The 24,844-nt window shown below is 46.9% G+C and overlaps 1 protein-coding gene across 2 annotated transcripts in view; it reads right to left on the bottom strand.

The window, feature by feature from the left end:
• Positions 1–24,844, bottom strand: part of POLR3A (RNA polymerase III subunit A) — a 275,253-nt gene that overhangs the window by 171,178 nt on the left and 79,231 nt on the right. For both annotated transcript variants that reach the window (XM_069240172.1, XM_069240171.1), the window contains exons 12-14: positions 22,230–22,299; positions 21,879–22,006; positions 9,987–10,125 (exon numbers count right to left, since the gene is read on the bottom strand). In XM_069240172.1, coding sequence (XP_069096273.1) covers positions 9,987–10,125; positions 21,879–22,006; positions 22,230–22,299 — 337 coding nt within the window. The remainder of the gene's footprint in view (positions 1–9,986; positions 10,126–21,878; positions 22,007–22,229; positions 22,300–24,844) is intronic.

The following is a 24,844-nucleotide window of genomic DNA, read 5'->3' on the forward strand; positions in this document are numbered from 1 at the left end:
GTTTGAAATAAGTGTTCAGAATTTGGGGGTGAATTTCCCATTCGTGGACCTGTTGGTGATCTCGAGAGAGATTGTCTGCGAGTTGATTTTGTATCCCTGGTATAAACTGTGCAATTAGGCGAATCTGGTTGTGAATTGCCCAATGCCAAATTTTTTGTGCTAGCAGGCTTAACTGCGTGGAGTGCGTCCCTCCCTGCTTGTTTAGATAATACATTGTTGTCATGTTGTCTGTTTTGACGAGAATGTATTTGTGAACTATTATTGGTTGGAAAGCTTTTAGTGCTTGAAAAACTGCTAGAAGTTCTAGGTGATTGATATGCAGTTTTGTTTGATGTACGTTCCATTGTCCTTGTATGCTGTGTTGATCGAGGTGTGCTCCCCACCCTGTCATGGAAGCATCTGTTGTTATTACGTATTGTGGCACTGGGTCTTGGAAAGGCCGCCCCTTGTTTAAATTTATGTTGTTCCACCACAGAAGCGAGAGGTAAGTTTGGCGGTCTATTAACACCAGATCTAGAAGGTGACCCTGTGCTTGAGACCACTGTGATGCTAGGCATTGTTGTAAGGGCCTCATGTGCAGTCTTGCGTTTGGGACAATGGCTATGCATGATGACATCATGCCTAGGAGTTGTAATACCATCTTTGCCTGTATCTTTTGTGTTGGATACATGCGTTGTATGATGGTGTTGAAATTTTGAATTCTTTGTGGACTTGGAGTGGCTACTCCCTTTGATGTGTCTATTATGGCTCCCAGGTATTGTTGTACCTTGCGTGGCAGAATTTTGGATTTTGTGAAATTGACGGTGAACCCGAGTTTGAAGAGGGTTTGTATGATGTGATTTGTGTGATTTGAGCACTGTATGAACGAATGGGCCTTGATTAGCCAGTCGTCCAAATATGGGAACACATGTATTTGCTGCCTTCTTATGTGTGCAGCGACTACCGCTAGACATTTGGTAAAGACTCTTGGTGCGGTTGTTAATCCGAAAGGCAGTACCTTGAATTGGTAATGTATTCCTTTGAATACAAACCTTAGGTATTTCCTGTGCGATGGGTGTATTGGTATATGGAAATAAGCATCCTTGAGGTCTAAAGTTGCCATGTAGTCGTGTAGTTTTAGCAATGGCAATACTTCTTGTAGTGTGACCATGTGGAAGTGGTCTGATTTGATGAAAGTGTTCACTACTCTGAGGTCTAGGATTGGTCTCAGCGTTTTGTCCTTCTTTGGTATCAGAAAGTACAGTGAGTAAACTCCTGTGTTTATTTGTGTGTTTGGCACTAATTCGATTGCATTCTTTTGCAATAGTGCCTGCACTTCTATCTCCAGGAGATTGGAATGGTGTGTTGTTAAATTTTGTGCTTTTGGTGGTATGTTTGGAGGGAATTGTAGAAATTCTATGCAATAACCATGTTGGATAATTGCTAGAACCCAAGTGTCTGTAGTGATTTCCTCCCATGCTTTGTAATAATGACCTATTCTTCCCCCCACTGGTGTTGTGTGGAGGGGGTGAGTGACATGTGAGTCACTGTTTAGTAGTAGGGGTTTTGGGGCTTTGAAATCTCCCTCTATTTCTAGGGAATTGCCCTCCTCTATATTGTCCCCGAAAACCTCCTCTATACTGTCCCTGGTAAGTGGACGGTGTTGCTTGTGAGGTGCTGGCTTGTGTGCTTTGACCCCGAAACCCCCCTCGAAAGGGCGTTTTACGGAATGTGCTGTAATTCCCTCTGCTCTGCGGGGAGTAGAGTGCGCCCATGGCTTTGGCAGTGTCCGTATCTTTTTAGAGTTTCTCAATCGCTGTGTCCACTTCTGGACCGAACAGTTCTTTTTCATTAAAAGGCATATTGAGAACTGCTTGTTGAATCTCTGGTTTAAATCCAGACGTTCGGAGCCATGCATGCCTTCAGATAGTTACAGATGTATTAATTGTCCGTGCAGCTGTATCTGCAGCGTCCATGGAGGAACGTATCTGGTTGTTGGAGATGGTCTGTCCCTCCTCAACCACTTGTTTTGCCCTATTTTGGAAGTCCTTGGGCAGATGTTCAATGAGATGTTGCATCTCGTCCCAGTGGGCTCTGTCATAGCGCGCAAGTAGTGCCTGGGAGTTCGCGATGCGCCACTGGTTTGCAGCTTGTGCTGCGACTCTCTTACCAGCTGCATCGAACTTGCGGCTTTCTTTATCTGGGGGTGGTGCATCTCCAGATGTGTGAGAGTTGGCCCTTTTCCTAGCTGCTCCTACAACAACAGAGTCTGGTGGCAGCTGTGTAGTGATGAAAACCGGGTCCGTAGGAGGCGGCTTATACTTTTTTTCCACCCTTGGTGTGATTGCCCTACTTTTGACCGGCTCCTTAAATATGTCTTTTGCGTGCCGGAGCATACCAGGGAGCATAGGCAGGCTTTGGTAGGAGCTGTGGGTGGAGGAGAGTGTGTTGAACAAGAAATCATCCTCGACCTGTTCTGAGTGGAGGCTTACGTTATGAAATTGTGCTGCTCTAGCCACCACCTGAGAGTACGCGGTGCTGTATTCTGGTGGAGATGGCTTTGTAGGGTATGCCTCCGGGCTGTTATCTGACACTGGGGCGTCGTATAGGTCCCATGCGTCCTGATCTTGGTCACCCTGGCTCATGGTGGTGTGAGCTGGGGGGTGAGATGGAGTTTGTGCTGGTGAAACGTTAATCACGGGCGGAGGAGAGGGTGGTGGTGTAACTCTTTTCACCACTTTTGGTTGTGGTGCTTGTTCCGTCTGGAACTCCAACCTTCTCTTTCTCCTAATGGGGGGAAGGGTGCTTATTTTTCCTGTCCCCTGCTGAATGAAGATACGCTTTTGCGTATGGTCCACATCAGTTGCTTGTAGCTCTTCCTCAAACCTATGCTTTTGCATTTGGGAGGTTAGCGAGTGCTCTTCTGTATAAGAGCCTGAAGCTGGGTCGCTTGCAGTTTGTTTCGGCGTCGAAACTTTGTCTGCGTGTTTTTTCGGCTCAGAGGTGACTTTTTTCCTTTTCGGGGCCGAAACCTCTCGGCGTCGATCTGTTTCGGTGCCGCTGTCTCGGCGTCGAGCCGTGTCCACACCGGCATCTCGGTGTCGAGGCTTGTCTCCAGCACTTTCTCGGTCCCGAGAAGGCTGCGTGCCGGTGTCTCGACCGGAGTCGGACGATCTCGGCACTGTTTGGGCCTTTTTCGGTGCCGACGGTCGGTCACCGAATTTATGGGTTGAGCCATGGCCTGGTGGCAGTGGCGTCCCCTGGGCCTTGTAAATGTTTCTTTGTGTGGTTTTCGACGTCTTACTCACGGTTTGTGTATCGTCGAATCCTTCGGAGTCTGAGTCTTGGATCGAGAAGGTACCTTCTTCTTCCTGTTCCTCGAACTCCCGTTGGGCTGTCGGTGCGGACGCCATTTGAAGTCTTCTGGCTCGACGGTCTCGGAGTGTTTTTCGGGACCGGAACGCACGACAGGCCTCGCAGGTGTCTTCGCTGTGCTCAGGTGACAGGCACAGGTTGCAGACCAAATGTTGGTCTGTGTAGGGGTATTTATTGTGGCATTTGGGGCAGAAGCGGAACGGGGTCCGTTCCATCGGCGTTCTTCAGCACGCGGTCGGGCCGACCAGGCCCCGACGGAGGATCGAAAAACTACCCCGAAGGGCACCGGAGCTCTTCGATCTTCGATGCGGTGTGGAATCTAAGTACGCCGATCCCGAACGCAACAATACCGACGAAAATCTTCCAAAATTAGCTAATTTTCCGTTCCGAAACTCGGAGCGACAGGAACACGTCCGAACCCGATGGCGGAAAAAAAACAATCGAAGATGGAGTCGACGCCCATGCGCAATGGAGACAAAAGGAGGAGTCACTCGGTCCCGTGACTCGAAAGACTTCTTCGAAGAAAAACAACTTGTAACACTCCGGCCCAACACCAGATGGCGAGCTATTGCAGAACATGCGTATCTACAGCGACAGATGCCATCGAACATATTAATTAGGCAGGTCACAATTTAGGACTAAATCACAGGGATGGTAGACTGAAAGGGTCAGCACACCACCTTGCCTGTGATGGTTTTAAATAAAGAAAACATGTATTTGTTTATAAGTAGTACACCTCGCTTAAAGTTACGGGGCTGCTTTAAAAAATATATATTTCAATGAAAATTGGCAGTGGTCCTTTACAACTTTTGGCCCAAGTCACAAAGGGGAAAGGGTTCAAAGAGGACCCCTTTGCAAATAAGTTATTACCCCAACTTGTAGGTCACTAAAATTCCAAGTCTGCATGACCTGGTTATTGTTGTAGACCATTGATACATATGGACAAGAAGTACAATTTGGAAGGGACACCCACAATACTCCCCTTCCAAATTGCAATTTTGTATCCATTTTTAAACCCATTTAAGAAGTAGATACATTTTTTACTTGTAAGCCTACAAACTTAGTGAATCACAGAGTTTGCAACCGCTAAAACGTTTTGTACATTTGGAACCAAATTTTAATTTACTCCCCCACACTGCCCTAATATGCAAATCTAGAAGCAAATCAAAAATATTCCCATTTAAAATGTTTTAGCAATGGCTCCAATGATTTTTTATTTTTTATAAAAAGGCACATTCTGTTTGCCCAGTTCTGTGCCTCTGCAGCTGTTGATCAGCTTGGTGAATAGTGTAGGAAAGTGCCCCTTTCTGATACAGTCACCCCAACGTTGTGCCTGGTATCTAATGCAATTTTGACAGAGGTGCACTGGGTTCCTGCTAACCAGGTCCCAAGTGCTAGATCTCTTTCCCTACAACTGTACAAGTGTTCTTCAATAGGCAAAACCTTTAACATCCTTGGGAGTCCCTAGTAAATGGTACCCCTTGTACCTATGGTATAGGCTCTAAAAAGGGTCCCTAAAGGCCACAGTATGTATTATGCCACCCTAAACTACCATTGCAACAGCGTGAAATGGTGCAGACATAAGTGAAAACACCACATGGCACAACCCCTGAGTGCCATGCCTGTAGACACTGAATGCCATATCTGTAATTCACCCTACAGCAGGTCTCACAGCCCTAAGTATAGCTACTGGGCACTGATGATTACAAGTTCACCAGCTACACGATGACTTCAGTGAAACCAAAGGTGTTTGGTATCAAACACCTTGTATTAATGAACCCACACTGATTCCAGTGTTGGATTTAAAACTACATGCACCCAGAGGGTACCTTAGAGGTACCCCTTGTAACCCACTAGTACTCTAGCGTGCTGGCTGACTAGTACAGTCCAGCCACCACCACAGATGCACTTCTGACACCATCCCTCCCCCGACACAGGAGGTGAAGAGCACCGCTCAGAGGTCAAGAACAATGCCTGCTTGCAACACGACGCAGCATCTATCCTTCATTTTTTTCGGGGTACAACAGCAAAAACTGTCTCCCCGCCAATTAAGATCTATATTGTCAGAGCACAGGGAGCCGTCTATGGAGCGGAGGTCTGGGGCTTTTCTGAGTGCAATAGGTTAACTATTGGAGAGAGTAGCTTTGCGAGGGCTTTGTGCGCCTGCCCTCCTAGTACTACGCTGATTCCATTGTTTTTAGATCTGGGCCTGAGACGGATAGCTGACCTAATTATCCGAAGACCACTCCTTTATTGGGTTAGGCTAAGGACTGTACCAGAACTGGATGTTTATAAGTCCTCTCTTTTAGATCTGCTAAAATGCCCCAACTCAACTTCTATTACCTGGGTAAAACATGTTTCCAGATGGTTTAGCAACCTGGGCCTTGGAGACTTGGGGAAAAACCACATAAACTTGAGAAAGCTCATTCCAAAGTGTTGAAGCGCGTATACTGGTCCTATGTATGGAATGATTACATTATTCACAGATCCCATGGCTGTCTAACAAATCTTTTCTTAGATCTTAAATGGTATCCGCAATTTGAATCATATTTAGACACTATACCCGATATCTTAGGCAAAAGTTTATATGCCAGATTCCGCTTCGGGTCGTTGCCAATGAAGCCTTTGACGTGTAGATGGGGTACAAAAACAGTAACTGATAAATGTCCTGTATGTGGCATAACATCTGAAACAGTCGAACATTTTATGTTTTTTTGCCCCGCCTATTCTTCTCCCAAGTCAAAGTGAATTTGTAACATGTGCCGGGAACTGGGGATTAGAGATTGCGCCTCTGCTTTGAGGGTCTTAAAAAGTCATCATTCTAAGGTTTTATTACATGCTGTTAGTAAGTATTTGCTAGCAGCACGGCCCATACGTAACTCTGCTATCAGCAATGAGTTTTAAATACGAGCAGATGAGTCTTTATTTTGCACTGATTGTATGGGTTTTATTGAATTACATTTTATACTTTTCTGATTTTATTATTTACTATTTATCTATTGTATGTTTGCTTTGATGATCTATTTGATCGAATAAAGCTTGTGTCAAACAATGCCTGCCTGCTCTGGCATGAGGTGTACACACCCCCTCCAGAACGATGGCTAGTGAATCTGCATACCAAGGCCACAGACGACAAAGTAGCTGCCACCTTTGATATGTGTCTCTGGCTACCCCCAGACCTGGGAGATGCCACCCCCTGGCCCAGACCCATTTGGCACCAGGAAAGTCGGGAAATTAGCTAAGCCTGGAGGCGTGGAGCACCCAGGTCAGACACACCCCTATAGTGAGATGCCTGACGAGTCCCACCGTAGGAAAATTCTACCATCTTGGTGATGGCAGAATTAGAAACTCTGGGACAGGGTTATGGCCACTCCGCACAGGAAACGGTTATATTGGTGGTATAGTGACCCCAAGGGTAGGTAGCCCATTGGCTACTACTCTTCACTCCCCTAAATCTAGTATTAAGGGGAGTCCCCAGCACCACAGGCAGATTCGACTGACTCAATAAGAAGAACACTGAAGAGCTGAAAGAGGCAAGAACTGAAAAGCCGCAAATGACATGGCGCCAAACCGGCCGACCTGCCGGCTGTCCCCAACAACTGCGATAAAGGTGACTCGTCCTGTAGCTGTTCAGCCCCCAAAAGCCTTGGAGGGCTACAAGCACTTCAAACAGCCAGCATCTCCTGTAGAGCAGTGGAGCTACTTGTCTGAATCCTGCAGGAACAGAAATGCAAGGTCCGGTTTACTGAGAAGCTGACCCATGCCTCCCCGACACTGCAGCCATCCAGGTGGAGGTGGTTTGTCCTCCCAGAGGACAGTCCTGTCCACCCATGACTAATGACACTAGACCCTTCCAGAGCACTTTAGCATGAAAACCCGGGGTATCGGACCCCTTGCAGCAGCCAAGACTTGTTGGTGGTCCAATCCGGACAGACACCCCACAGACACCCACCAGTCAATGAGGGCGGTCAGCACTGCAGAAGCCATCCTCCAAAATGGCCCAGCTGTCCTGTCCTGCCCCATCTTCAGACTGTCACCTGAAGCAAGTGCCTCTAACCCCCGCAATGTGACACTTCAAAGCACTTCTGCACCCGAGCCCCACAGCCTGAGTGCAAGTGAACAGAAGGTGTCTCTAGCACCCAGAGACCTCCAAGACCTGAGTATGCATTGGAGTCCTGCTGGACTGATTCCCCAGTCCCTGCCTGAAACCTCTTTCTGCGGGCTCACGGAAGCAGAGTGCCTCTGACCACTGCAACCTGCCAGTCAAAAGACCACTGCACAGGAGTTCCACAGCCAAAGTCTAGACCTACCAAAGGTGCATTCTGGCTCTAAAGACCTGAGTCCCACTCTGGGTTCAAATCAACAGTCCCCCAACCCCCAAATTCACCAAAAAGCACCCTTCCACTCTGATACCTTTAGGCTGACTGAGGTGACCTGTTGGTGCTGCTTTGGACCTTGGCCTCTACTTACCTTAAATCCTGAAAAACAGTCCTGTAAGTCACTGACAAGTCGTCCTATGCAGTGCATGTTTTCCCCATAAGTTAACATTACCGCGAAAACAGTGTTGCCTATTTAAATGCTAAAAAGCTACCTTATAAAGTACCTACCTGATCATGAAGATTCTGTGATTTTTTATAAATTGGTGTCAGATTTCTTCATTGAGTGTGTGTCCAATTTATTAACTTTGTGTGTACAACAAACGCTTAACACGTTGGTTAGCCAAAGTTGCTAGACCACACTACCACAAAATACAGCACTTGGGATTTAAAAATAAAAAAGCCCGGTAAACCAGAAAGGGTTATTGGGACTCTCTACAAGGTGTACTTTGTTTTCGCACAGCGTATAAAAAGGCAACTTCCTACATATAGTATCTGACAAATCCGGACTAATAATCTTTTTAGTGCCCAAGTAGTTTATTTACAGTACAGGGAATATGTTGTAACGCTGAACTACCATACCAACAAGTACAATGATCTGATAGCTGGAATGAAATAATAATACAAAGCTTCTGATTTTCTCTAGAGAAAAAAGTCTTAGCAATTATGACCATACAAATGGTCTTATGTATATCAGAATGTTTCCTAGCTGGATATGTGTGTATTTGCCCTCCTTACTCAGAAGACACTTTCCTATAATGTGTGCACTTGTGTTGAGCTAAATTGTTTTGATGGTCTGACTAGCCTCTCTTGGCCACTTAAAGAATAAAATACATCAAAATTCAATACAATAAATACCCCCAAACGTACGAAGATAACTCTCTGAGCCAAAAATACTGCTACACTCTTAGGATCTCATTGTTAGTTTCATGTGCATTCAAACCAACAAAGCAAAAAATGTGAATTACCATCATAATGCAAAAACGCTCTTACAAGGCTGGTGGTTGTAAGGATTTCAGAATATTTTCAAACAAATTAGAACGATTACCAAAAAGCAGCAAATATATTAGAAATCTGCAGTGCAAAAATATACAAACTCAATGACCATCAAAACTTCTTCAAAGCATTTATTTTTGCTCACGCAATTACAACAATTTACAGGTGTATGGGGAGGGTGACAATGGTATAAATTTTAATAATGTACTTACTAGAGTGATAAGTTACTTCAGAAATCTACATGTCTTGTAAAGACAGATGGGTGATCAATGATGTCAGAGTTCTCACGAGGACAGAACTCTGATAATAGCCTCTCTGATTATGCTATATATTACATATTATGGTAGAGGTTGCATTTTAGCAAGGCCCTGATTATTCAACCTTTGTGATTACACTTGAGTCTGATCATACAAGGAATCTATTTATCTAAAATCTTTAAAAACTCAAGCGGATGTGTGCCAGCACTGAGGTATACACCAGGATATTTTCCTGATATGGATCTTAATGTGTCAGAAATGTTTACAGATATTTGGACCTACTTCTATGACTCTTGCAAATTTTTGCAGATCGTAAATCTGAACCAATGCATTGCCACTGACCTACGGGAGGACTAATGTGATTTTCTTAACAAAGGGGCACCTATTTTCTAATGTTGCCATACTCGTTTTACATCGAGTTTCTTTCAAACATGCTTTAATTAATGATGTCTTAAACAAGTATTTGTTTTCAAAAATAGCATAATAGTGTAGCAAAACTGTCTTCAATCTATGCCCAGGTTTTTTCAAATTTCACATTCCGATACCTGTGCAAACTACTGTTAGCATATGGATTAGAATTCAGCCCTTAACTTAGAGAGGGCCTTCGAATCATTGACTCCAAACACTTTGTCCTGAGTTGAGGGCTATAGGAATTCCCCATCCCTGGTGGCTTGAACTGTACAAAACTAAGCAGACTGGACACACAGAAGTGTAAGAAAACAATATACAGCTTCATAACAGACATGGTGTTCTGCAAAGAACATATCCAAATGCTGAACCTGAACCCTCGAACCACAAATTAAAACAAGGTGCCATCACACAGACAATAGTTTGCTCCTTGTAAGATGAAGCTCAACATCAGTCATCATTATATTTATTCCAGCTTACATGATCAGCTACTCCAATAGCAGACCCTTGTACTGCCTGGAAGCAGCATACTGGGCCCATGAACATCTCTGCAATATGTGTCCATCACTTAATAATTAAACACTGTACTACTTACAGGAATCATTGCGGCACAGATCTTCACCCTTGCCACAGTACTGCTTGCCCTTGGTTCGAAGATTGGCATTCACAGGGCAGTCATCACTGGGTCTGAGAATTACACTGAAGACCTGTTTCCCTGTCCACAAAGTCACAGGCTGCAGAGGAAATGAGAAGAGTTAAGATGCAGTTAGTGCAGAGTGGCTGAAGCAGGCATTAACAAAACCAGTAACGTAGAATAAACGTAAAGGCTTATGCGTTCAGAGACCAACAGAAACACATGAATGAAATAGCAGGAAGCAGCATCTAGGGCCTCCAAAACCGATGAGCCCGGAGCTGTATGCCAAGACCTGTAAATGGCTGGAGATACATATGGGTCCCAATAATTAAACTACAGGTGAACACTAAGGTGCGTAAGTGGGGAGGTGCGGTCTCCGAACTGGACTGTTATGCGTGGCAGGATACTGGTTACAGTTAAGCCAGGCCTGAGTGTATGCCAACAAGAATACACTAATACATTGACTGTGTGTGCAGTAGACTAAGGGCCTGGAAAATGATTAATTTGCTTAAAAGTATTGCTAACAAATGTGTACCCAGATAGTCATATTTTATACTGAAACTATTTTTTGATAATGATCATGTAACAGGGCAGAAAAGGGAATTTTTCCGTTTCCCTCATAGGCGTCTTGCAATCCATCCCCCTTTCTACAGAACCGACTTGGAAGGAAGAAAAGTCTGTTGCATTGCCATGCCCCTGTACTCGGCAGAGGCATTGTTTGTGTACAGAAGTAATAACATACGAGCTGCGCAGCAATGCCCGAACCCCTGCCAGACGTGTGAGCAACCACTCAACTCGCGGCCATCCTTATTACCCCATTCCCAAGACATCACTATGAAGGCATTATAAGACAGAAACACGAACGCAGTTTTATTAACATCATACACAGTTTAAGGTTGGCGGTCAATCACATGACCCATGCAAACGGTCCTTTTCATACGCTGTTGTCTTGTGACAATCGGTGTCCCATCGTGAACCGGCGGTTAGGCTTCTCTTGCTGCCGAGTCTTTGCGGGCGGCTATTGACCCTGCCCGGGCGCAAGTGCTGTGCCCGCCTGCCCCAGACGGCCCTACCGTCAGGCATCCCAGAGGCACTATCGGGGTGCTCCCTCTTCCTTTCAGCACTGCGTTTCAAGGCTGATTGACCCCTTCTGCTACCCGTTGTGTGTGACTGCGATGCCCACAATTACGGGTGGGTGGGTTGTTGTGCAGCTTGCAGTGCTAATTTCCTGTCCAAACTCCCCTTTACCTTGAGGCTTGGCCAACGGCATCTCGTCCGATTGGCGGTTTTGTACCATGCCGCCAGTCTGGACTAACCCCGTTCGCAGGCTTTTGGCCCCGTCTCCTGTTTGTCACCAGCGGGAGGCATTCGCCGCGGGCCTCCTTAGGTCCGACTTCGCCTCTCGGCCAGCTCTCTAACCCGTCCCAGACGTGTGATCAACAACTCAAGGTCATCCTTCTTACCCCTATTCCAGAGACATCACTATGGAGTCATTTTTGGTTAGAAACACAAGTGCAGATTTATTAACATCATACACGGTTAAAAACACACAAGGTTGGCGGTCAATCATATGCATCATGCAAACGGTCCTTTTCATGTGCTGTTGTATGGTTGTGACCATTGGGGTTCCAGCGTGCGCTGGCGGCTAGGCTTCCCTTGCTGCCAAGCTTTTGTGGGCGGCTCTTGACCCTGCTCAAGCCGCAACTGCCGTGCCTGCCTGCTGCTGCCCGCTTTACCAAATCTTGTTAGCCCCTGCCACTGGGCATCCCAGAGGCGCTATCAGTGTGCTCCCTCTTCTTTTGAGCACTATGCTTCAAGGCTGATTGACCACTTCTGCCATGCTGCTCACAGTTCCACGACTAAGAGTAGCTCCCCCATTCTGCCTTACGAGAAACTGAGGCACTCTAATTCCCCAACTATATTGAGCAAAAACATGCCTATACTGACAAATGCACTCCATCTGCTGCTTGATACCCTGGTGACCTTGGATTAATGAGTGTGAGAACGTACCCTCTTTCTAGCATAGTTGCCCACATTTTAGCCTTTGTCAGTGTGTTTTTACTCTCACTGGGATCCTGCTAGCCAGGACCCCAGTGCTCATGGTTTAAGGCCTGTGTGTGTTGTCAGTATGCTTGACTGTGTCACAGGAGTTCTGCTAACCAGAACACCAGTGCTTATGCTTTCTCGGTTTACCAAATTTGTCACTATAGTTTATTGACTCCATATACCAAGTCTAATTGGCACACTGGACCCCCTCATAAGTCCATAGTTTATGGTACCTAGGTACCCAGGGCATTGGGGTTCCAAGGAGATCCTCATGGGCTGTAGCATTTTCTTTTGCCACCCATCAGGAGCTCATAAAAACACTCCTTCAGGACTGCCACTGCAGCCTGAATGAAATAGTACACACACTATTTCACAGCCATTTTCACTGCACCAGGTAACTTATAAGAGACCTATATGTTTAACCTTCATTTACTGAAGGCTAGATGCAAAGTTACTGTGTGTGAGGGCACCCTTGCACTAGCAAAGGTGCCCCCATGTTGTCCAGGACCAATTCCCCAGACTTTGCGAGTGCAGGGACACCATTATAAGCGTGCACTACATATATGTCAATACATATATGTAACTTCACAATGGTAACCTCGAATATGGCCATGTGAGGTGTCTAGGATTCTTAAATTGAACCCCTAATCCAAATCTGGCATTGGGGGCCCAATTCCATGCACCCTGGGGGCTCCACCATGGACACCCAGTACTGCCAAACCAGCTCCCTGAGGTTTACACTGCAGCCCCAGCTGCTACCACCTCACAGGCAGGTTCAATCCCAGGAAGGCAGAACAATACATTTCCTTTAGGAGAGGGGTGTTACACCCTCTCCCATTGGAAATAGGTGTTACAGGCATGGGAGGGGTATCCTCCCAGAGCCTCTGGAAAAGCTTTGAAGGGCACAAACGGTGCCCTCCTTGCATAATCCAGTCTACACTGGTTCAGGGACCCCCACCCCCCTCCCCAGTCCCTGCTCTGGCATGAAACTGGCCAAAGGAAAGGGGAGTGACGCCTCCCCTGTCATCCATCACCACCCCAGGGGTGGTGCCCAGAGCTTCTCCAGAATGTCCCTGGCGTTAGTCATCTTGGATTCCAAGGTGTGGGGACCCTCTGAGTGACCAGTGCCAGCAGGTGACGTCCGAGACCCGTCCTGATAGGTGCATACCTGGTTAGGTTGCCAATCCCCCTATCAAGGCTATTTACAGTCTCTCCTCAGGGTATGTCCTCACATTCGGTTGCAAGACTCCTCCAGGACTCCCATGCATCCACTGCTTCAGCTTCGGACCGTCGGATCGACCACAGACTGCTCTAGTAACTGCAACAAAGTATCCAGGAAGGCTACTGTGACCTGCAACTTCAGCTGCAGCAAGCAACCGCAACAGTTTCCAGGTTGTGCACGCTCTGAGGACTGCCTGTCTTCACCCTGCACCAGAAGAACCAAAGGAATCTCATGTGTAGTGACAGAGTTACTTCGGTGCTTCAGCAGGCACCTCTCTGCGACGACGACCAGTACTCTGGGACTACTCTCCTGTCGACGAGCGTGATCCCTGGAACACAGGTGGTGGACCGAAGTGATCCTAACTGCCCAAAGGTCCAGCTGTCCAAATTTGGTGGAGGTAAGAGCTTGCCTCCCCGTGCCAGACAGTACCCCTGTGCATCGTGTCTTCTGCAGCTCCTTGGGCTTCTGTGCACTTCTTCCAAAAGTTCTTCATGCACAGCGTAGCCCAGGTCCCTAGCACTCTATCCTGCACCTAGCAGGAACCCGCAGCTATCTTCTTTGGTGCATTTCTGTATTTTTCTTCCAACCGGAGAATCCACTTTTGCACCTTCTTCCAGGATGGTAGGGGCTCCTGTTCTTACTGGCCTCTTCATCGACTTCTGGACTTGGTCTCCTCTCTCCACAGGTCTTCAGGTCCAGGAATCCATTGTTGGTTTCTTGCAGTCTTGCTTGGTTCTTGCATAATCCTTCACCACGACTTCTAGTGTATTCTGAGGAAACTTGCTGTACTTAACTCCTGTCTTCATGGGCTCTGGGGTGGGGTATTTTACTTACATTCAGTGTTTTCTTACACTCCCAGCGCCCCTCTACACTACACTTGCCTAGGGGGGAAATCAGACTTTCTCATCCCATTATTTTAGTATATGGTTCGTGTTACCCCTAGACCCATTGCAATCTATTGTGTTTTTCACTGTTTGCACTATTTTTATGACGGTTTACTTACCTGATTTTGGTTACTTGTGTATAATACTTACCTCCAGTAGGAGTATTGCCTTTAAGATATTTGTGGCCTTCTTTTCACTAAAATAAAGTACCTTTATCTTTGGTAACATTGAGTATTGTCTTTTATTGTGTACAAGTACTGTGTGACTATAGTGATATTGCAAGAGATTTGCATGTCTCCTCGTTCAGCCTTGGTTGCTCTGCTAGAGCCACCCCTAAACAGCCTAAGCTGCTAGACACTGCCTACATTTCCCTAATAAGGGATAACTGCCCTAGCGTCACGCACCCACTGCCAAGTTTCCCTGGCTTACGACTTCTGACCATATCACCTCAGCTGGGCACACTAGCCGTGCTATTGCTGCCAGACCTGCTGTCATGGCCCCAAACAGTCCCCTCTTCCCCAAGAAGTGAAGCCATTCGCACCCAGATGTAAAAGCACTGCGTCCGGACGGATTGCTTTGATGATTGCCCTTTTAACTGCTGACAACAGGTGCTCCTGCCTCATACCTGATTGGCCTAGCCATACCACTTTTGTGTTGTGTAACCATAGTCCCCAATACGCGTTCTAAGCCTCTGCCCATTTTTGTGCTCTGGATTCAAATGAGTTGCCCAAGATCTATACTGTGCGGCATCCCTCTCCAAGGCCTGTCGAGAGAAAAATGAAATTAAGGAGCTTGAAGGTCTTATGTACACTTTAAAAGCTCTGGACTCCCAGCACCCTATGCTCTTGATGTGCTTTTCACCTAGACTGTGAGGGGCTGCTGTAGTTGCAGCGCCTATTCTAAATGATCGGGTACCGTAGCTGTTGGGGTCAAGGCCAGATCTTTCCAGTGTCATCCTCATGACCGCAATAAATTGGAACCTGCTTAAATATGAACCTTCCTTCTGTCTGAACAAAGGCTTGTCTGGCGGGGGCCCTGTGGCCACATATGAGTGCAACAAACATATTGGGCAAACACCGCTATTCTCAAGGCATTGTACCCTTGACCATATCCTTTTGACCAACTGATCAATTTTTTTTTTTTACTTTCTGAGGTGGACAACAACCCAATCATAACCAAATGCTACATCCTCGCCCAGAAGCCACCTTGCCCCTGCCTTGGCTCTTGCTGGAGCTACCAACTCACACCCTCTAAATGCTCCTAACAAGGCCAGACTAAAGGCTGCCTTGAAAAGAAGTCTTTCATGCTCATCCACACAAACTTCAGCAAGCTTTTCTAACAGCTGTTTCAGCATGGTTAACTCAATTGGGCACCTCTTATCTTGTTGCTTGGGCTGTAACTTACCCCAGCCATTCATGACCATTATGCATAACAATTTTTTTTTTAAAAAGGAGTTGGTAGGATCTTTTACCCCAGCTAGTTTAGCATAAAACGCTACAGCGCTCAAGCGAGTCTGTGCCTAACTTCTGCTGTGGCCCTTCGCATATGCCTTTGCAATGAACCCTTGTACATCTTTTGTGGATATTGCAATCAGCTCAGGCATCCCCGTTGACCTACTGAAGGTCTCTCAGCACTTACGATATCTTGCGTTGGTTTTCAAGGCCAAAGCATGAGTGTAGGAAGTTGGCTCTGTATGTACTATTTCAAAGTAAGAATAGTATGCACAGAGTCCAAGGGTTCCCCTTAGAGGTAAGATAGTGGCAAAAAGAGATAATACTAATGCTCTATTTTGTGGTAGTGTGGTCGAGCAGTAGCCTTATCAAAGGAGTAGTGTTAAGCATTTGTTGTACATACACACAGGCAATAAATGAGGAACACACACTCAGAGACAATTCCAGGCCAATAGGTGTTTGTATAGAAAAATATATTTTCTTAGTTTATTTTAAGAACCACAGGTTCAAATTCTACATGTAATACTTTGCATGAAAGGTATTGCAGGTAAGTACTTTAGGAACTTTGAATAATCACAATAGCATATATACTTTTCAAATAAAACACATATAGCTATTTTAAAACTAGACAGTGCAATTTTCGCAGTTCCTAGGGGACTAGGGGAGGTAAGTTATTGTTAGTTCTTGCAGGTAAGTAATCCACCTACGGGGTTCAAATTGGGGTCCACCATTGGGTGTTCAGAGCAACCCCAAAGTTACCACACCAGCAGCTCAGGGCCGGTCAGGTGCAGAGTTCAAAGTGGTGCCCAAAACGCATAGGCTTCAATGGAGAAGGGGGTGCCCCGGTTCCAGTCTGCCAGCAGGTAAGTACCCGCGTATTCGGAGGGCAGACCAGGGGGGTTTTGTAGGGTACCGGGGGGGGGGGGGGACACAAGTCCACACAGAAAGTACACCCTCAGCAGCGCAGGGGCGGCCGAGTGCAGTGTGCAAACAAGCGTCGGGTTTGTAATAGGAATCAATGGGAGACCAAGGGGTCTCTTCAGCGATGCAGGCAGGCAAGGGGGGGGCTCCTCGGGGTAGCCACCACCTGGGCAAGGGAGAGGGCCTCCTGGGGGTCACTCCTGCACTGAAGTTCCGATCCTTCAGGTCCTAGGGGCTGCGGGTGCAGGGTCTTTTCCAGGTGTCGGGATCTGGGAGTCAGACAGTCGCGGTCAGGGGGAGCCTCGGGATTCCCTCTGCAGGCGTCGCTGTGGGGGCTCAGGGGGGACAACTTTGGTTTCTCACAGTCTCGGAGTCGCCGGGGAGTCCTCTCTGAAGCGTTGTTTCTCCACCAGTCGAGTCGGGGTCGCCGGGTGCAGGGTTGCAAGTCTCACGCTTCTGGCGGGAAATGCTGTTGTCTTTAAGTTGCTTCTTTCGAAACAAAGTTGCAGTCTTGGGTGAACAGGGCCGCTGTTCTCGGGAGTTTCTTGGTCCTTTTAGAGCAGGGCAGTCCTCTGAGGATTCAGAGGTCGCTGGTCCTGGGGAAAGCGTCGCTGGAGCAGTTTTCTTCCGAAGGGGGGAAGACAGGCCGGTAGAGCTGGGGCCAAGGCAGTTGGTGTCTCAGTCTTCTCTGCAGGGTTTTTCAGCTCAGCAGTCCTCTTCTTCTTAGGTTGCAGGAATCTGAGTTCCTAGGTTCTGGGGAGCCCTTAAATACTAAATTTAAGGGCGTGTTTAGGTCTGGGGGGTTAGTAGCCAATGGCTACTAGCCCTGAGGGTGGGTACACCCTCTTTGTGCCTCCTCCCTGAGGGGAGGGGGGCACATTCCTATCCCTATTAGGGGAATCCTCCATCTGCAAGATGGAGGATTTCTAAAAGTCAGAGTCACCTCAGCTCAGGATGCCTTAGGGGCTGTCCTGACTGGCCAGTGACTCCTCCTTGTTTTTCTCATTATCTCTCCTGGACTTGCCGCCAAAAGTGGGGGCTGTGTCCAGGGGGCGGGCATCTCCACTAGCTGGAGTGCCCTGGGGCATTGTAACACGAAGCTTGAGCCTTTGAAGCTCACTGCTAGGTGTTACAGTTCCTGCAGGGGGGGGGTGTGAAGTACCTCCACCCAGAGCAGGCTTTGTTTCTGTCCTCAGAGAGCACAAAGGCTCTCACCGCATGAGGTCAGAAACTCGTCTCTCAGCAGCAGGCTGGCACAGACCAGTCAGTCCTGCACTGAACAATTGGGTAAAATACAGGGGGTATCTCTAAGATGCCCTCTGTGTGCATTTTTTAATAAATCCAACACTGGCATCAGTGTGGGTTTATTATTCTGAGAAGTTTGATACCAAACTTCCCAGTATTCAGTGTAGCCATTATGGAGCTGTGGAGTTTGTTTTTGACAGACTCCCAGGCCATATACTCTTATGGCTACCGTGCACTTACAATGTCTAAGGTTTTGCTTAGACACTGTAGGGGCATAGTGCTCATGCACCTATGCCCTCACCTGTGGTATAGTGCACCCTGCCTTAGGGCTGTGAGGCCTGCTAGAGGGGTGACTTATCTATGCCACAGGCAGTGTGAGGTTGGCATGGCACCCTGAGGGGAGTGCCATGTCGACTTAGTCATTTTCTCCCCACCAGCGCACACAAGCTGGCAAGCAGTGTGTCTGTGCTGAGTGAGGGGTCCCTAGGGTGGCACAAGACACGCTGCAGCCCTTAGAGACCTTCCCTGGCATCAGGGCCCTTGGTACCAGGGGTACCAGTTACAAGGGACTTACCTGGGTGCCAGGGTTGTGCCAATTGTGGAGACAATGGTACATTTTAGGTGAAAGAACACTGGTGCTGGGCCTGGTTAGCAGGCCTCCGCACACTTTCAAATCATACCTTGGCATCAGCAAAGGCAAAAAGTCAGGGGGTAACCATGCCAAGGAGGCATTTCCTTACACCTGGGAAAAGATAGCACACAAAATAGGTGGTTATATTCTATGCATAATTCATCTACAGATCGTATGTTTCAAAGTGATGATACTTATTCCAGAAATCCCAGGAGTTGTGCCTAAAGCCAGGGCAAATGTTAGAAATGTCTCAAATCTATTTCATTGCACAACTCTACCGTTGGCCGAAACCCCATCTAATTTGCATTAATATAAGCAGTCAAACAATTGCATGGCTATAATATCTAACAACGCTTGATATTGCCAAGCCATGCTAGTTTTCCCCAGCATGTCGTGTTTGGGTCTGCAGTGGGAATTCAGTCACTCAGCACGTTCACCCAGAAACTATGTGTTTGCCCCACCCGAGTCTGGCATATCTTTATACCTTTGTCCCGCCTGATTTCCTGTGGACTAGAAAAAAAAGAGCAGGCCGGGAGGCAATGCCAGCCCTAAGTGCAGGGTAGCCATAAGAGTATATGGTCTGGGAGTCTGTCATACACGAACTCCACAGCACCATAATGGCTACACTGAAAACTGGGAAGTTTGGTATCAAACTTCTCAGCACAATAAATGCACACTGATGCCAGTGTACATTTTATTGTGAAATACACCCCAGAGGGCATCTTAGAGATGCCCCCTGAAAACATACCGACTTCTAGTGTAGGCTGACCAGTTCCTGCCAGCCTGCCACACACCAGACATGTTGCTGGCCACATGGGGAGAGTGCCTTTGTCATTCTGTGGCTAGTAACAAAGCCTGTACTGGGTGGAGGTGCTTCTCACCTCCCCCTGCAGGAACTGTAACACCTGGGGGTGAGCCTCAAAGGCTCACCCCCTTTGTTACAATGCCCCAGGGCACTCCAGCTAGTGGAGATGCCCGCCCCCTCCGGCCACAGCCCCACTTTTGGTGGCAAGGCCGGAGGAGATAATGAGAAAAACAAGGAGGAGTCACTGGCCAGTCAGGACAGCCCCTAAGGTGTCCTGAGCTGAGGTGACTCTGACTTTTAGAAATCCTCCATTCCCCCAATAGGATTAGGGATGTGCCCCCCGCCTTTCAGGGAGGAGGCACAAAGAGGGTGTAGTCACCCTCAGGGCTAGTAGCCATTGGCTACTAACCCCCCAGACCTAAACACACCCCTAAATTTAGTATTTAGGGGCTCCCAGAACCTAGCAAGATAGATTCCTGCAATCTGAAGACGAAGAAGGACTGCTGACCTGAAAGCCCTGCAGAGAAGATAGAGAAACCAACTGCTTTGGCCCCAGCTCTACCGGCCTGTCTCCCCACTTCAAGAAAAACTGCAACAGCGACGCGTTCCCCAGGGTCCAGCAACCTCTGAAGTCTCAGAGGACTACCCTGCATCTAAAAGGACCAAGAACTCCCGAGGACAGCAGCTCTCCTCCAAAGCTGAAACAACTTTGCAACAAAGAAACAACTTTAAAAGGACTCCACGTTTCCCGCTGGAAGCGTGAGACTTTGCACTCTGCACCTGACGCCCCCGGCTCGACCTGCGGAGAAACAACACTACAGGGAGGACTCCCCGGCGACTGCGACCCCGAGAGCAGCCAGAGTTGACCCCCCTGAGCACCCCCAGCGACGCCTGCAGAGGGAATCCAGAGGCTCCCCCGACCGCGACTGCCTGCTTCTAAGAACCCAACGCCTGGTAAAGACACTGCACCCGCAGCCCCCTGGACCTGAAGGATCCGACCTCCAATGCAGAAGCGACCCCCAGGTGGCCCTCTCCCTTGCCCGGGTGGTGGTTGTTCTCCATTGAAGCGTATGTGTTTTGGGCACCATTTTGACCTCTGCACCTGACTGGCCCTGAGCTGCTGGTGTGGTAACTTTGGGGTTGCCCCGAACCCCCAACGGTGGGCTACCTTGGACCCAACTTTGAACCCTGTAGGTGGTTTACTTACCTGCAAAACTAACAAACACTTACCTCCCCAGGAACTGTTGAAAATTGCACTGTCTAGTTTTAAAATAGCTTATTGCCATTTTTGTGAAAACTGTACATGCTATTTTGCAGATTCAAAGTTCCTAAGTTACCTAATTGAAATACCTTTCATTTGAAGTATTACTTGTAAATCTTGAACCTGTGGTTCTTAAAATAAACTAAGAAAATATATTTTTCTATACAAAAACCTATTGTCCTGGAATTGTCTTTGAGTGTGTGTTCCTCATTTATTGCCTGTGTGTGTACAACAAATGCTTAACACTACCCTCTGATAAGCCTACTGCTTGACCACACTACCACAAAATAGAGCATTAGAATTATCTCTTTTTGCCACTATCTTACTTCTAAGGGGAACCCTTGGACTCTGTGCATGCTATTTCTTACTTTGAAATAGCACATACAGAGCCAACTTCCTACACTGTGTAGGGATCCACCTGTAATACCTTCTACATATGAGATCCTCTACCACCAATTGTCTAAGTCCCAAGAGTTCAAGTAAAATGCAGCACACGTCATTGGAGAGAGGAATGAGTGAAGCCTGCTATTTCTCCTTTTCTTCCAAAAGAGTAAGACACATGTTCTTTTGGGGTGAAGAGGATCTAGCAATGTCTGCCCTCTTAATTGTGGGGAACATGACAAGACTAGTGGGAAGCTGCAGGTAAGAAACAAAGTCAATGTGCAGATGTGTAGGGCTGAAACACCAAGAGGTAATGTAGCCAAGTGTCTGTATAGAGCTGCCGTTGAATATCTACTTCATTGGCTTTATAAATCAGGTGACATGCTTGCTCCACTTTCTATGTCTTGTCACTGAGCTAAAGAAGAATACAGGATTGACAGATGCAGCAACTTTATTAGATCATCTTGCAAAAACCAGTTAGCCATCACAAAGTATAAATTGTCTTTGAAAATGGTCGCTATTAATGTGTTATTATACGACTTGCACAACACCCATTCAATTAACTTAATACTAAGCCCAAGTGGATCAGTCTAAACAATATGCTCAGTGCTCAAAAAAACAAAGTGATGGAGTGGTGTCAAGTACAAAATGGCTAAGAGTGGCTATATATGTTACATGTTCACACATCACTAAGGAATGGTTATTGAAACAAGCCATTAATGAAAGGTGCCTTTCAGCATAGCCTTTTCTTTCCCAGCCTGAAATACACACTGTGTGTCCGTCTGCTGTGCTTTACTCTACTCTATCGGAAATATGAGTTCCAATAACTCATCACATAACACAATACAATCACACTGTTTTTCCCACATATCACTGCCTTAACTCCAAAGCCTATCAGTAGAGTAAATATATTCCCACTTCATTATTTACGAACAATTTTCCATCTCTTTCAGAGCCACATGCACGCCAAGTAAATATTCACAAAACAGACAGGGGAGTGACCAACCTTTAAAATGGCAGGTGGAGGTAAGCGAGCTTTCAGTTTCTCATCTTTACCCACTAGGACAGAAGCAATAATCTGGCAGGCTTTGGACCGATCAAAGAAAGTATCTTTCAGTGTCAGGAGGTAAGCACCTAAAGAGAGTCCATCAGTTATCATCAGGCGAATACAATAAGAATACATAATAAATAAAGTGCAATTTCTACAAATTAGCATACACCAGAGCAACACAAAGCGTGCAGCCCCAGCAGAGACCTGTGTGCAGCACTGTCAATGGAATGCATGCAGCACTGCCTGAATTAATCATGCAGCCCTGCGGAAACCACATGTACATCAGCCACATTCAAGCGGTCATACCTGTCAGGAAATCTTGAATAGCAGCAATTAGAGGTTCCCCATTTCTAGGCGTTACCAAGTTCGATTTAGTCTGAAAAAAGAACGTGATGAGTTAAAGCTTGCTCAACTCCACCAATAAATGCATTCAAGCACAATTTCGTAGCAGACTCTTTGAAAGCGGAGTTCAAGCACAGACCTTTGTCCCAAACATTTTATGAAGAATCTTGCCTGCCCAGAGCTTTCTCCCCTCTAAGAACAATGTATTGATGCACAAAGCTTCATTCACAACAGGGACCATGTATTTAGGTACTCAGATTCCTTCAATTCATTAAACAAACATCTTCCTCTCAGAATTTAGAAACAATGTGTGAGGGTTTGGGTGTATTATATGATATGACTGTGGGGCCTAATCATGGAATACAGTTGCAAAAAATGTCTTGGGTCCAGTCAGGCCAGTTTGAAGAATCTTAAGCTCACCCTGGGTAGCTATGGTTTTCGAGCAGCAAGACCTGCACAAAGGAACTTAGTGCACAGCATTTGTAGGTACAAACAACCAGATAAGAAAGTGTCACAACACAAAAGAAGCAGGACACCAATTTATAAAAATAGATTAGATTTGTATGACTTTTTAGAGACCTTGATGGGAAAAATCCACCAGAAGGTTCTGGGGATACAGATTTTTAAAGACATTATCACTTTTAAATCCAACTGCTAACAAGCATTGGCCAACAAAAAGTTTTGAAATGTTTCAAAAGTTTGTAAAAGTTAATTCGGGTACTCCAGCTTGGTATGGGAGACCAAATCTGACAGGATGAAGGTCTGAGTAGTCAATTGGGGAGATTTGGACAGTTACCTGGCCACCAAAGTATTTTCCAGTCCAGTTCTATACTTTACAACATGATCACCACAGACTATAATGAAGTGGTCCTGATGCTGGGGAAGCACAATGAAAAGATGCACAAAGGTGATCTGGTTGCTGTGCAGCCATGCCTTTGTGGCGATTCCTCGGTCCACAGGTGATGTTCGGCGACACTGGCCACAGAGGTCGAGGTCCCACGAAGTCCCCTTTGACAGTAGGACAGCTGCTGCTGAGCTACTGGTCCCAGGACACAGTGCTTGGAGCGAAAACTGGCACCAGAAAATCAGATCCTGCGGACGTGAAAGAAGGACTCTACAGAGACGCAAAAGCAAGAACTGAAGACCAGCAACTGACTCTGCGCCAACCCTCAAAGCCTGCCTGCTGACTTGGACAATTGCAACAGTCACCGCATCATGTAGCTCCTTGTGCCTCAAAAACCCGGGATGACTTCCAGCCTTCACCCAAGAACCGGGAACACCTGTTGAGTAGTGGAACTACTCCCATTCATCTTGCAGGCACCCAAGAAAATCAGCGAGGACTGTGAACTGTCAAAACTCAACAACGTAAAGTACCACTGCACACAGGCCTCCTAGACTGAGTCAAAGTGGGCCAATGGTGCCAGTGTGGTCCCCGTACCCTCAAAAGACGTAGTCCACCCTGGGTCTTTTCTATTGTGCCCTTCATGACGACACCTGCAGCCTCTTTGTGTAGGCGTCCCCCCTCCCCATCACGTGTGACCTGGAGACAAAGAACCAATGCCTCAGGATTCCTCTGCACCCGGCTGCCCTGGACCGAGGAGAAGAGGACTTAAGGTGTCTTCACATCCCCCAGCCTTGTGAGACCTGAACCCACTTTTTGATTTTGCTGGCCTGGAACTAGAGCTCTAAGCTTTCAGCCTCTTTCTGCAGGCCCTCTCTACCGCGACCTCCTCCGGTGACAGAAACTCGCCACCTAAGAACACCCCTGCACGTTGCCCCCTGTCCCCAGGAGAAAAGAACCAAAGGTGTCCCCACATCCCAAGCTTTGCAAGTTTTGAACCCTCTTGGTGCACCTGGACTGCCCCCACCCTCTCCCTACCTACATCATCTTTCTAGCCAGACCGATCCCCATTGACTTTAACGGGGCACTCGACGCTGAATTGCACCCCTGCACATGGCCGCCCCAGTACTGCCCAAGGTGATTTGTTTGTATGGCCTAGGACCCTGCCCCATTCTCACCTCAAGTCAGGAAGATTGGTCCTGTAAGTGACTGCTGAGTACCTGTTTGCCATATATGTATTTCCTCCATAGGTTAACATTGCAGCTTCAGAAAACTGCACTGTTGACTTTTCAAAACTCCAATAATTTCAGTTGTTAAACGTTACTTTTCTGATTGTATTGATTCTGGTGCCTAAACATATATAAAAATAAATGTTATTTTTTGTAAATTGGTGTGGATCTCCTTGAGTCGAGTGCATCATTTATTGACTGGGTGCCTCCTGCAGATGTCTAACTCTTCTCTTTGATAAGCCTAAGGCTCCTCTACCACACTACCCCCTAAGACAGCACCTTGGGACTGCTAGAGCAAGCCCCTTTCCACTTATGAGGGAACCCCTGGACTATTTGCACAGTATACCTCATTTAGGTATAACATATAAAGAGACCGCTTCCTACAGCTGGGAGCTATTTTGTACTTTTTCACACTCAGGGTGACACAATAAGTACTGCAGTTTTGTGTGAACACTCTTCCTTACATTCCCTTGGTACCCTGGGTATTATCTACAAGGGACTTATAAGTA

Source organism: Pleurodeles waltl, chromosome 6 (assembly GCF_031143425.1).
Source record: "Pleurodeles waltl isolate 20211129_DDA chromosome 6, aPleWal1.hap1.20221129, whole genome shotgun sequence".
Lineage (NCBI taxonomy): Eukaryota > Metazoa > Chordata > Amphibia > Caudata > Salamandridae > Pleurodeles > Pleurodeles waltl.